The sequence below is a fragment of the Marmota monax genome, unplaced genomic scaffold, assembly GCF_021218885.2.
Source record: "Marmota monax isolate L192 unplaced genomic scaffold, Marmota_monax_Labrador192_F-V1.1 WCK01_AAM20220418_F8-fsc00097, whole genome shotgun sequence".
Classification (NCBI taxonomy): Eukaryota; Metazoa; Chordata; class Mammalia; order Rodentia; family Sciuridae; genus Marmota; species Marmota monax.
The window spans coordinates 5,424,389-5,438,906 of record NW_026694162.1 but is presented as its reverse complement, the minus strand read 5'-3'; the positions used below and the strand labels follow the sequence as shown (position 1 = coordinate 5,438,906).

General features: G+C 45.8%; 1 protein-coding gene across 6 annotated transcripts in view; it reads right to left on the bottom strand.

The window, feature by feature from the left end:
- Positions 1-14,518, bottom strand: part of Mcc (MCC regulator of WNT signaling pathway) — a 466,079-nt gene that overhangs the window by 44,886 nt on the left and 406,675 nt on the right. For all 6 annotated transcript variants that reach the window (XM_058585985.1, XM_058585986.1, XM_058585987.1 and 3 more), the window contains 5 exons: positions 12,489-12,635; positions 11,467-11,556; positions 10,217-10,365; positions 5,784-5,924; positions 3,558-3,661 (listed from right to left, as the gene is read on the bottom strand). In XM_058585985.1, the coding sequence (XP_058441968.1) occupies positions 3,558-3,661; positions 5,784-5,924; positions 10,217-10,365; positions 11,467-11,556; positions 12,489-12,635 (631 nt within the window). The remainder of the gene's footprint in view (positions 1-3,557; positions 3,662-5,783; positions 5,925-10,216; positions 10,366-11,466; positions 11,557-12,488; positions 12,636-14,518) is intronic.

Here is a 14,518-nt window from a genome sequence, read left to right as displayed (position 1 = left end):
TGGCCCTTCAGTGAGGAGACTTGCATTCTGGGCCTGACTCTCCCCTTGTTTGGGAAGGCATTTCTCTGCTCTGGGCTCCACTATCCTCATGGGCAAATGTGATCTCCAAGGTCAGTTTCCGGCTCTCACGTGCTCTGTTCATCCAGGCTCCTGGCTTCTCCTCCCACTCAGGCACAAGGCCACTGTGCATGGGATCTTTGTGAATGACAGCAGGGAGAAACGGAGGCAAAACTGCCATCTCTCTGTGTCAACAACTTCAGGTAAGAGACTGATGTAGGGCTGAGGTTGTGGCTTAGTGGTAGAACGCTTGCCTAGAATGTGCAAGGCATTGGGTTCTATCCTCAGCACCACATAAATAAATAAAATAAAGGTATTGTGTCCATCTACAACTAAAACAATATACATTTAAAAAAAATGATTGATGTAGAGCAAAAGAGACCAAGCTAATGGTTCAAATGAGAACTTCATATTTTCAGTGCTGATGCTACTATCCCTGACCCTCTCTGCTTGGTAACAAGAGGCCCACTCAAATGCCTCCAGGAGCCAGGAGTTGAGGCTGGAGCAGGAAATGGAGCCTGGTGGGCACCAGCACAGAGTCAGGCAGTGATGTCCCAACCTAGGATGTTCACATTTTCCTTGTTTTAAATACTATGCTGGAAAAAGGCAAAACTTTGGAGACATTAAAAAGATCAGTGGTTGGGGCTGGGGTTGTGGCTCAGTGGTAGAGCACTTGCCTCACATGCATGAGGCACTGGGTTGGATCCTCAGCACCACATAAAAAATAAATAAATAAAATAAAGGCATTGTGTCCATCTACAAATAAAAATATATGCAAAAAAAAAAAAAAGATCAGTGGTGCCAAGGGTTAGGAGGGTGAGACTGGGAAGGGAGGAAGGAATAGGTAGAAGCACAGTGAAACTACTCTTTCGAGTATTACAATGGTAGACACATTGCATTACACATTTGTCCAGACCCATAGAAGGTATACCCCCAAGGGTGAACCCTAATGTAAATTCCAGACTTTGAATGATAATGATGTGTCAACTTAGGGTCATCAAGTATGATGAATGCATGGCTCTGGTGGGAGCATTATCACTATAATGGCAGAGGCTTTCCATGTGCAGGTGCAAGGGCTAGGTGGGATCTCTCTGTACCTTCCTCTCAATTTTGCTGTGAAACTAAAACCGCCCTAAAAAATAAAGACTTAAAAAGAAAAAGAAATGCCAGCCAAAAAAGCCAATCGTTGGCTACCTATAGAGCACATTTTTCCAAATATTTTCAAATGAAATCATTAAATTTTGCATGCTGAACTGTACAGAATGATAAAAGTGGAACTGGGTGAAGTGGGCATGGGTGGCCGAGGTACATTCAGCTTCTTACCCTTTGAAGCCACTGCTGCCCAAAGAAACCCTTCCAGCATCCTAGGTCACAGTTCGAAAACCACTGATCTAAATCATCTAGAATGAACGTAATGAGTGCTTGTGAAGTCAAGAAGAAACAAAGAACACCATTGCAATAATTGATACTGTGGGTAAATGTCACAGACCAGCTCTTGCTTAGATGTCCTGGCGGGGCACAGTGACAGATCTGTGCCGTTGTCAGCGGGATGGAGTGAGATTTAATGGGGTGGGCTGCTAAATATAAAGTCACCCTTAGTGCTATGGAGTGTGGTGAAGAAGTGGGGTGCACCCCACATCTACGGCTCCCTGGACCTTCCTCCCACAACCTGCATGCCCTTTTTCTTTTCACAAAGACACTTTACAGACATCTCAACAGCCGATTGCTATTTGAATTCGGTTCTGAAGTAGGCATGAGATTAATGACAGGTGCGTCTTATAAATACATAAATGAGCCACCCAGTATTAGGTATATACAAGGCATTTTAAGATTGACTTTAAATCTTTTAAATGCAGGTTTATTGAAGCCATTTCAGCTCCATGTAACTGTACTCAGTAGGTAAAAGGTGTCTTTAAAGGACGGAACAGGTTAAAACACTGCTCTGACACAAGCTAGAATTAAGATGATTGATTTGTTTTCTCCTTAATTGATCATTTTTCTTAACACACACACACACACACACACACACACACACACACAACTGACAGCAGGACAAGATCAAGATCACTTTAGGATCTGTTTCATATGACGAATAAAGTTTTATGATTCAACTAAAGGACCCTAAGAAATAAGGTTTCTAATGGAAATGTTGGCAGAGTTTCTACTTCTAGGCTGAGATTGGTAATATTAACAAAAGAAAGAAAGAAAGAAAAAATATTCGAGGGGAGGAGTCGAGGATGGCCATCCATACAAATGAAGGCCTGCTCCATTGTGGGATAACTTAGATATGAAGCAGGAAATTAATGCCCACTTGTTTCCCTTCCTCTAGATTTGATTCAGATTCCTGTGCATGTCACAATCAAAGGAGCAAAAATATGTTGAGTATTCACTGCAAAAGCTAGACCCCAGGCAGGCAAAGGAGCTGGTGAGGACAGTGGGGGCATTTAGAAGGTGCTTTGGTGGTGGCCTTCTTTGTAAGGGGGATCCTGAAAGGACAAGCCCTAATAGAAGCACGCAGCCCTTGAAGAGCTGTGGGCCCCTGACCTCACAGCTCCAAGCCAGCCTGTGACAGATGGCCTGGGGCCATCTAGCCTGCTCCTATACCCACTCATGACTCAAGAGTGACCTAGTCACTTTGGCTTCATGGACTTGCCAATGCCTTTCCAAAGAACTGTAAGCAAGGTCATGTCCAGGCCCCCGTTCTGCCCAAAGGGGTGGGAGCCCTGCCCCTTGGTCTCTCTTCTCTATATCCATTGTGGTCCTCCTCACACCAGAGCAGGCCTCAGAGCCACCATCTGTGGTCAAGTCTAGCAAATTCTGTTGAGCCTAGGATGCCACACTGGCATGGTTTTTAATTACGTTCGCCTTCTACAAATCAGGCCCAAAAGACACCTGAGTCCTGGGGTGGGGGCAAGAAGAGGTGGCAGGGAAGCAAGAGGGTGAGCACACACCTGCACTCCTACTCAGACTGGTGGAGTGCACATTCTGCAAAGCCGGTGACAGCAGGTTCGAAACTACTTCCTCTGCATTCATAAGACACCTGGAGAAAAGGTAGAGGAAACCCACGCTCCAAAACTACTAGAAGAAAGATTCTTAGGGATCGAGCACAGCCAATAAAAGCAGTAAGACAAGACAAAGGCCACAGCAGCAGAGGGACCCTCCACAAGTAGCATCACGGTGTGTCGGAGTGTTGGTCTCTTTAATCACTAGTGTGGGCCTCTGGCTCCATCTGGTCCTACTGTCAGCTCAGGAGAATATGTTTCCTAAGAAGGCTTGTTTGTTTTAACTTGTCTGTAATTCTGTTTCCACTCCAGTTCTTGCTGCATTCAACATAAACAATTTACCCACTCAGTCATGAGGAAAAACGAAAAACACACTTGACAAACGAGTTTGTGTTGCTGGGAGATGACTCAATGCCAGCAGCTGAGAAGGGGGTGGAAGAGCACAAGAGGCTGGGAGAGGAGACAGGGAAGAGGGCCGGTGGGACTCGGGATACTTACCGGGGGAGGAGCCCACGCCAGCTGCTCGGAACTGCCCCAGGATGAGGCTCTGCTCACTCTCAGCCAATGCCAGGAGGAGTTCATAGGCTTCTATGCACTGCTCACTGAAATGGAAGCACATGACGTCCTCAGCTCTCGTGGGGATTGGGGAGCACATTCAATGCCAGCTCCATTTTCAGGATCTGTCTCAGCCTCACCATCCTCATGAGTGAGAAGACCACTCAGATAGGTTCCCTGGACAAAGCCAGTGGCTTGCTCTTTATTGCTGCCCTATTCTAACTTTTCAACTAGCTTCTAGAAAAATATAAGAGAAGCAATTTGGTTGTCCTGTTGATGATCATCTAAGAGGGACATGTGATACACCTGAGGAAATCAGCCTCCAAGGGGGTCCCCCCATCCTGGTATACAAACCCTGGTGCTGCTCCTTTCCATATTGGACCACTGTTGGTCTATATGACTTTAGAGAAGTAGAAGAAATGATGTCACTCCTAAGATTAGGTTCTTAAAAACACTGTGGGTTCCATCTTGGTTCCCCTCTCCTATTTCCTTTTTTCTCTCAGATTATCCTCTCCAGAGGAGGCAGCTGCCATGTCTTGACCACTATCAAGCAGTGTTCTGGAGAGGCCCTTGTAATAAGGAACTATGGCTTCCAGCTAAGAGCCAGGGAAGAACTGAGCCCTCCATGTGATAGCCATGCGGGAGCCTTCCCAGAAGCAAAACTGCAGCCCCAGTTAAGATTTCAGAAGATGCAGTGTAGGCTGACAGCCCACCCAGAACCTCCGTGGAGACCCTGGCCCAGAATGACCCAGCTAAGCCACTCCAGGATTCCTAACCCTCAAGACTGTGACATGATAATCAGTCATGTGACAATCAATAACTAATATAAACCCCCTGAGAAGATGATTTTGACACACACCTGCAGCTTATAACATCCACTAGCTACATGCAACTCTTTAAACATCTTTGAAGTTGAATGAAAAGATAAATTCAGTCCCTTCAGTGCAGTAGCCACTTTCCATACGCTCAATAGACACACGTGGCTCATGGTTACCATACCGTTCAGCACAGAGGGAGAACATACCTTTCCATTGAAACAGAAAGTTCTATTAGATGCTTGTAAAACTGCCTCACAAACACTCTCAGGCTTTCAGAAGCTCTCTCATAGAGTTGGAGTCTGGCTTTCTAGGGGAAGGAAAACCAGTCAAAGGACAGCCCCTGTCCCTTAGCCTGAGACACAGAGGGACCCACACGCAGACAGGAGGCCACGCATGTGCACAACACAGACAAGAGGCCCTCAGTAGCAAGATCTCCTCCTTAAGCAAATAACTAATTAGCTTCCCCAAGCAGAATAGAGTAAATGTTGCTTTAGTCAACATGTAGTTGAGAGGCCATCTGTTTTTAATTGTCTTGTCTTTCATGATTCTTTACTAACAAGTAAGAATAAGGGCCAAAACACTAGCTGGAGGTACTGGCAGTTCCTCCATGCAGGACAGTCCATATTTCAGGACAGAGGTGCTAGCTCTTTATCTATGAGGATGTGCTAATGGCAGGGAAGTCCCTTTTAACCAAAGGCAGACTGCAGGCAGAGAACAACCTGTGCTGACTTGTTGCAGGAGGGATGGGTGTGGGGACGCATGCCTACAACCCCAGTGACTTGGGAGGCTGAAACAGGGGGATCACAAGTTCAAGGCTAGCCTCAGTTACTTAGCAAGATCCTCAGCAACAAAGTGAGATTTTGTCTCAAAATTTAAAAAGGGCTGGGGATGGAGCTTAGTGATGGAGTGTTCCTGGGTTCTACCCCAAGTACCCTAAAACAAAACAAAACAAAATTTAAAAACCCTATGACAATCTGAGGAAATAGAACACACTCAATTTGCAAAAAATGTATAATATATGTGAATATGAAAAGACCAGGAAGAACAAGTCAATATGTAATACAAAAACTGATATTTTGAGTGACATTACTTGAATGAGTGATACCTAGGTTGCATGTAGAAACATGCCTGCTTACTAATACCATATCCATTACCCTCACTGTCTCAATTGCTCAGAGGTGATAAATGATTTTCAACGTATCATGCTAATATTTGCTGGTTCAACCCCTGAGTTAGTTACACCTTCTAAAAGCTGGGTTTCTACTTTTATACAGAAGGTTACTATGGATGCATCTCCAAATTAAGGTGGCCACAAAAATATCACATGTCTTCCCGCCTCCTGCCTCCCCACCTGTACTGCAAGGCCAGCCTCAGCGCCGTGGCGTTGGACTCGTACTTCCCCACCAGCATGCTCATCCTCTCTGCGTTGCTTTTGCACTCCTCCAGGGTTATGGTCAGAAGATCATTCTGGGATTTGAGGTGTTCAATTCGGCTACGAAACAAAGAAAAATCACTTTCACGCTGGGACTGTAATTAACTTGTCAACATTCTAGTTGTCTCGTTTATATGCAGGCCAGAAATGAGTGTTAAGATTTGTTTTAGCAAATGTAATGGACACAGAATAATCAAGGAAATGACTCTACATAGAAGAACCACTAAATTCTGTATAGATCAAGAATAAAAAGCAAGCCCCTAGTTATTTCCCACACTGCTGTGCTCTTCACATGCCAGGTACTGTATGAGACTCTGGGGATTTTAAGAAGGCAACAGATGTGTGACCTCAAGGACATCACCAGAGCAGCTGGTATGCTTCAGCATCACCCTACACAGGACGAATGAACTGCAGTCGTGGTTACTATTTGCTGAGTCTTTGCTCAATCCTGATCCCAGGGGCCTGTTGGATTAAGTATTGTTATCCCCATTTCTTTGATGAGGAGATGAAGGCACAGAAAGCTTAGCACCCTACCCTGGGATTTGAACCAGTTAGTCTAGTTCCAGATCTCATGCTCTCAAGCACATATTACATAGCAGAAGCAAAAGATGAACTTGATGAGTGAACAAGAAACTGTGCTTGAGGGTCCCTAAGTAGGAAATGGGCCAGAACTGTGGATGGTGTACAAAGCTCCTTCCAGGTTGGAGGTCCAGCAACTCTTAACTTCAGGTAGGGTCAGCAGTGAGAGCCTGAAGTTTTCTTAGATTCAGAGCTCTAATGCAAGGCCGATGAGTTTGTGGTGATATCAGAAAACAAACAAAAAACACCGAATCTTCAGTTTCTCCATTTCCCGTCCTAGGACATGTATATTCTAGGTATGATGATTCATTTTCCATAAAAATGCCACATAATGCTCTTAGCACTAAGTCTTAAGGAGACATTGGGTTAGACACCCACAAAATGCACGTGACTCTTGCAGTGTTTAGGGATATGGAAACCACTGGCTTCCAGGATAAATCTTAGAACCACAGATCTGAGAGCAGAATATGGGGACACATGTCCACATAGGAGACTTCTGGTGAGCGCATAAATAAGAGCTGTTGGGCTCTGGCAACTCCAAGGTCAATTCAAGGTAGGGTGTGACAAGAACAAACTCTTCTGCCCCTGTTCACGTTAAGACTTCTTGAAATGATCTGTGCTCTCTTGTTTATGACTCCAGTGTACATTCAGTCCCTGCTAATTAGATGAAGCCATTTACGCAGCCCACAGAGTTCCATGTGGCCAAACCCCAAATGCTCCTTCTTAGAATGCCTTTCTCACTGAGGTCATGGCGCCTCTGCTGGTTTCATCCTGTCTCGGAGGCCATTTCTTAGCCTCCTTATTCCCAGGAAAAGCTGTGCGGGTTGGTGCTCCTTTAGGGCTCAGTCTATTGGTGCTCCTTTAGAGCTCAGTCAGGGCTGTCTCCTTAACACTTTCACCCTCAGGGTGATTTTTATTTAGTTCTTGACTTTAAGAGGCATTTCTGTTCCCAGGGTTTGCAAACTTCTCTAGCCCAAACTCCTGAGTATCAGTCCCACATATCTAGCTACCTCCCATATTTCCAGCTAGGTGTCACATGCCACCTCCAGTTTAATATTCCAACAGGGAATTCTTGATTTTCCCCAAACTTTGTCTTTCCTCCCATCTTCTCCATCTCAGTAAATGCTACCACCATCTACCCAACAGTACAAGCTAGACACCCAAGAAAGATCTTTGAGACCAAGTATAAGCTAGACACCAAGTATAAGCTAGATAGCATCTTTGAGACCAACCTTTCTCTTACACCCAGACCTAATCCAGCTGGGGTTTGCATTGATTTTACATATCCTGAGCCCAGTGCCCACTGTGGACACCCTAGTCCACTGCCATCTCTCTTTACTTCGGTTCTTCTCTACCCTTCCATTCTTCATTTCTGAATGATCTTTCAAAATATAAATCAGGTCTCATTCTTCCCCATTTTAAAATTTAATCTAATAACCTCCAGTAACACATAGCATAAGTTATAAAATTTGTCGGTGCCCTCAAAATCCACATTCAAACTCATCCTGGCTTCATGACCACCTTATCTCATGTAATTCCTCCTTTTTCTCACCCTAGTTCAGTTCCACTGGTCTTTGGACTGAAATTCAAGACAATTTCTTTCCAGTCTTGAGGTAGTTAAATTGGCCCATAAGAATCTTTGTGGTTTGTCATATAGCTGTTTCTTTTCCCCTATAATCTCAGAGTAAACCTTCCCCTCTTCAAGACATATACCAAAAATCCACTCTCGGGCCGGGGCTGTAGCTCAATGGTAAAGCACTTGCAGTGCAGGAGGCCTTGGGGTCCATCCTCAGCATTGCAACGACAGCAAAAAGGAAATAAAAAAAAATCTGTCACTGTCCTTTTATGTCCATCGAGGAGCTTTCTCATCTCATCTGCTCGCTTTTTGTCCATCTCCCCTAATAGAATACAAACTCCATGAGAGCAAGAATTTTGTCCTTTTTGCTTTCTTTGCATGCCAAATAGCCCAGCACATAGTGGATACATAACACAGATGTGCTTAATGAGGAAAAACACCTCCCCTCCCCGAAGGGAAATCACAAAGTTGAAGGCTAGCATTTTTTTAGAGTAACAGGGCTTCAACTTTGAGAAAGGTAGTTAAAGAGAAGATACTAGGACATGTTGGTAGGTTATTTCTAAGAAATTCTAGATTCCAGCTGCAACTACTATCACAGAGAGGACAGTGGAGGTGAGGTCAAAGGGCAGGGGCTGGAATTCTGCCTCAGTTATTCAATAGCTCTGGGCTTAAGGCAAGTCACTCAATTTTCAACTGCAAAGCCTTTGTTTTCTGATTTGCAAAATGAGACTACCTTACCCTCACAAGTTGAAGCCTAGGTAGTTGTTTGTGAGAGCCCAAGTTGTTAAATAACACAATAATGTGAGTTACAAGTACTAAAATATTCCCTCATCCTTTGGCCTCTCCTGGGTACACATAATTGAGGAGAAAGGTACATCCCCCCAAATTCAGCTACAGAACAGGCTTATTAAATCCCAGAGTCAGTAGAGAGCAGATTCTCACTAAAAGAGGGCCCCCCTCAAAAGGCATCTGACTTCATTACATTGCAAAGGGCATATCTGAGTTAATCTTTAAGCATTCCCAGGCCAGTGATACTGAGAAGCAGTACTTGCTACGAGGTAATCATCAGGCTTGTCACTGTTAAGTATTTAGGATTTAATAAGGAAACCATTTAATTTCCAGATTTAAAATGACCTAGATTGCCACATTTCCTTAGTTCTCAAGAACTATATTAAACAGCTTCAATTCAGGAAGGACTAACATGATATTTAATTTATTCAGCTTTGCCACACACAAGAGGAATGGAATGAAGCAATGGTGGATGGGAAACGGCATCCGCATTTCTTCATGGTTAGCTCATCAGCCTTCCAAGTCCTTGCTGTGCTCTCCCACTAAGGATGTCTAGGTCAAGGCAGTCCCACCACACTTGGATGTGGTTACAAAGTCCATCCGGCTATGACAGAACAAGGCCGTGACAGAGAGGTCACCATGGCTTGGCCCTGGTCCTTGTCCTTTGCATTTCTACTGACTCCCTCACAACTAGGCTGACATGCAGCCAGTCTTACCAAGAAGCAGAAGAGCAAACTCAAACTACCTATTTCGTGGGAACTGGGAAGAATCCATGAAACTGGGCATATGGTAGATTTACTCTTAAGTCAGACAGTTAGGATAAGATGTAGGGACCCAGACCAACAGCATAAATAAAGTGAGTCAACACGCAGGAATAGCAGGGAGAGTTAGAGCAGGGTGCTTAGCTGAAGCCTGGAATATCTCTGCCAGACTGCCTGTGCTGTTTCCTGGAAGATCCAGGCGCCCCCGGGACGCTGACTCAACATTCCAGGACTTCCCTCCGTGGCTCTGTGCAGCAAGGGCCTGTGTGCTTGGCAGCCATCTGTGACCTACTTGCCACTCTCTATGGACTGCTCCCAGGACTTGCTATGTCATTTGCAAGGTCCAGGATGAAATGAAAAAGCAGAGCCCCTTGTTTGTAAATTAGTAAGAATTTAAAATGGTGACTTGTAAAGCAAGTGTGGAGTTTTTCTAAGCACGAGGTCCTGTGGGAACACAGGTCACATTCCATGAGGTGGCCCTGACTACTTCAAGCAAGTCTCCTGTGGCCCAGATGGTGGAAACCCCCATCTCACTGGCTTGACAGCCTCAGTCCAGGCCACAATACACACTCCAACTGGAATGAACCTTTGGAAAAGGAAGGGAGGACCAGCTCTCGACCCCCCAAATATGAAGGACTGATCCTTACCTATTTAGCCGTTCTGTCTCCACCTCAAACTCTCTAATCTTGCTTTCAGAGATGGCAGATCCATGTGAGTACAGCGTCTGGAAAATCTCTTGGATGTTGGAGCAGTCCTGAAGAGAATGGGCCAGGTGTTCCGCCACGCTGCTGGATACCTGCACAAAGGAGTGTTAAATCCCCTCTGGAGAGTGTCAGTTTAGGGACCCTGGTCCCCAGGATCACTGCATGCACAACAATTTACACTATGATTCCTTGATGTATCTTAGTTTTTATATTATAATTCTAACATAAAAAGCTAACTAATGAAAGCAGTATATAAAACACAAAATACAGCTACATCTCCCCAAGCATCTGCCTCTGAACAGCAAGAGGGGGGCCAAGATGTCTCCCTAGGGCCCCTGAAATTTTGGATAAAATTTAAACACAATCTTGGAGTCCTTCCCCTTTCCTGAACCCTCTGCCATTCCAGGCCACTGTCGATGGTTAACTATGGCCAAAGAGGTTGACTTCTTTATTTTCACAACCTGGATTTCACATGGAGTCTCAATGCATACAATTTGGGGAGTGGGGTTTGTGCCAAGTATTAACCCAGGGCCTTGTGTGGACCAAGCAAGCATTCTGCCATGAAGCTGCCATTTTGCTTAGTGAAAAATTTCAAATTAGGGTCTTTTAAAAGCCCTTTCCAGGAGCTCTCCACTCCTGAGGATCAAACAGCCCACTCTAGGGCCTCATGTCCAATCCTGTAAGATACCCCTTAGGGAACTGAAACTACTCCCTTGTCACCATGGCTCAGCTCTTACACTCCAGCGGGTGGTGTTCCCACTGGGGACTCTGCTCTAGCACTGGCCACACTTCAAAGGCGGCTTCCTCCTCACTGGAGAGCACATTCCCTTCAAGAGGGATGTGCAAAAGGCACAGTTCTTTTGAGTTTCATGACTCCCTTGGTCTCTGGGGGACAGGGCGATGGAAAACAGATACTTCAAGACTTTCATTGACACTACCAGGAACTATACCCAAATGTTTTCTTTCTAAATGGTTTTAAGCGGGGGGTGGGGGTGGGGATTTCCCTTAAAAGCTGAAGAAGTAATTCACCACGTGAAAACCACTATACATTTTAATTTGACCCCGTGGAAAGAAACCAGGTATGATTTATTATTATCATTAACCAGTTTATTGGAAGTGAACTGCAGAAGTTCAGCCATCCAGGAGACGTTGTCTATGCAGCTCTTAGGCGCCTGCTTCTCAGCCACACTCACCCCTATGCTGCTGATTTCTGAGCCCAACACTGGCCGATCCGACGAGGAGGACTCAGATCTTGTCTTTGACAGCTTCACCCTCTCTGCAATCTTACAGAAGAAAACATTCATCAGAAAAGCACACATCACTCCTTGATCCACTGTCACCATCACATATACACGGGACCATGGTTTAACCACGTCAATTAAATTGATAATGTCATAAAAATAACTCCCTTGTCCAATTCTTCTACCATCAACTTAACCCTGGCTTCTCAACCTCAGCACTACTGATATTTTGGGTTAGATAATTCTTTGTTGGGGGTGGGGGGATGTGTTCTGTGTATTGTAGGATATTTAGCAGCATCTCTGACCTCTAGCCACAAGATGCCAGTAGCATTCCAGCTGTGACCATCCAAAATGTCCCCTGGGGACAAAATCACTTCTGTTTCACCCAACTTGCTAAATTTGAGGGCCAATGTTACTAGGGAGAGTGGGAGGGCTACCAGAAAAGAGGACAAGCATCTTTGAATAGTCTTTCTGTAACAGACGCAACATAGGAGCTGGGGGACTGTGGCAGAGGACAAGTGGGACACCTTCTCCAAACGCCTGCCCGCTGTGATGCCCTCCTTTTTATTTTTTTTTGCTGTCAAAGCTGGTGGTCCATGAGGGGGCAGATCATTGGCTCATTCAGAGTCCCCGCTGGGCTGAACCTTAGTCCTCTGAGAGTAACTGTCCCTCCACTGTGAAGTATTGTAGCACTTGACAAAACATCTCACCGTTTGCAATGACTTGTCAGCTGTGACATTCTCCAGCTGGCTGATTAATGAGAGCTGGCCTCCAGGTTGTAGTCAAAAGAAACTTAAAACTATTAGCAGGTTATCTCTCCCTGCAGCTCCGCGCGGGAGGCCTGTGCATAGTCCCAGGGGAAGCTCCTGGGCCAGCTGAACTAAGGGAAAGCCTTCACAGTGGCACTAGGAGGGGGCTGGGACTTTTAGATAAGGGGAAGTGTTCCCACCATCAGTCCATCCCCAGGAGCTCACCTTGGCAATTGGAATGTCATTGCTGCTGCTGCTGGTGCTCAGCTCTCCGGTGCTAGGGTTAATCGGGCGGTTGGCAGAAGTGAGGCGGCCAGGGCTGGAGGGACCTGCAGCCTGAACGCTCTGCAGTCTAGTCTGAAGCTCTCGAACCTGAAACCAAAATTACTTTAGACGGGACTGGCGGTTTCCCTGGCCGAAGAATAAAAGAGCCAGATGGGCTGATGGCAAGGCTTTCCTTTACATTAAGGGATCAGCTTCACTGTAATACTAAATCGGCTAAGTTCACCTAAGTCACTGTATCCTCAACTGGACCTGCCACTGACAGTCATCTGTTCTTTACAAGCAACTGTGTTATCTACAATGCTGAAAGCTTCTAACAGTGCCCAGCTTTAGGGCATGTTTATTCATGCAGAGATTCAAGTGCCTAAAGCTGTGCTGGGTGCTGCAGAGAAAGGACTTGGGATACAATCTTCACTCTCATCGAACTGAGACCCTAGAGGAGGGGAGAGACAAATGATCTCTGCACAAGAGCACCTGAGTGCTAGAAACCCTGACCTTGAGGGTTACAGGCAGCAGGAAAGGGGAGAAAGCAACTCCACCTGATGTCCCCCGGAGAGCATAAGAAGGACAGACAACGGGCTTGAGGCGAGTCTCACAGATGAACAAGTAAGAGGCTGGTTTGGGGGTAGCATCAGGGGGATGAGGGTGAGGATAGCCCAGCTTGCACAGGGGCCCAGGGTTGGGTGATGTGAGGTGTTTGAAGAACTGAAAGTTATGGGGGATGTGTGGTTTTGAAGATTTTATGTGCTGGGAGGGAGGTTAGGGTAAGATGAAGGGACAGGGATGGCACCAGCAGCTTCCCCCAAGTGACTTGAAATGGGACCATCCCTGAAACAGTGGGAAGGAATATCTAAATAGCCCTTCATTATAAAAAAGAAACACCAGGCTCTTTGTATTACATTTAAGATATACATTTATCTGCACAGAATTCAAATATCCATGTCCCACTTCTCTATGGAGATAGCTCTGTGATTTCCAAGGAAAAAAGGGTTCTAAATAAGCAGAGAGAGTTGCTAGAAATCAGTCATTCGAATCACCTTGATCACATTTTACTACAAGTCTTTATCTTAAAGTGCAAACTGACTCCAGGACCCAGGGGCCATCACGAATGAGTGGAGACCAGACCCGCCTGGAGGAATGAGCACTAGCACATTTAAAGAAGAGCTTCCGAACTTTATGATGTGCCAGAATGCCCTAGAAGGCTTGTTAAAACAAAGATTCCAGATCCCCGAGCCCACCAGGATTCAGGTTTAGTAGCACTGAATGAAGCCAGGAATTTGTATATCTAATGAACTCCCCAAGGATCCTGCCACCGCCTGCTGCTACTGTAAGGGGTCCCCAAAGCCACAAGGCACGTTAGTCTCATAGATTCACAGCCCAGAGTCAGCCCTGCTGCCAAAGCCCTTCCAGGCAAGGACAGAGAACAGGCACACAGCCCCCTTCACTAGAAGCCACTGCCAGGCTTTTCATTCTAAATGTCTGGGATGGCTCCACCCTGCTAACTTGGGAACCAAAAGTAATTGAAATTTCAATAATTCATCAACATATTAGAAGCCAAAATAGGGAAATTCCCCTGGAGCAAATTGCACTCAATAGTGAAACAGCTCTAAAGTGCCTACTGCTCCCCGGCTCCCGGGGAATGTGGGTTGATGGCAGCGTGTGCCGTCCTCACCACCCTACACGTAGCACCCGTCTCGAAGCAGCTCACACACTAGAGAAAGGATCCTGCCGAAGCCAAGTTGTACTGCTGGTGAGAGACCACGGGGCACGTTCTGGGAGGGCCTCCGACAAACCAAAGAACAGCGTCAGTGTGGATGTCTCATTATGCCAGATGGCCAAGGAAGGGAGAGGGCCCATGTTCCTGTCAGGAGAAACCTCCCTGGTGGAGACTGTGGATTTCAATTTCCACTGCAGTGAAAGTCTGATGAGGTCCTGAATAATTAACAATGTTAACATCACTCCAAAACCTAAAT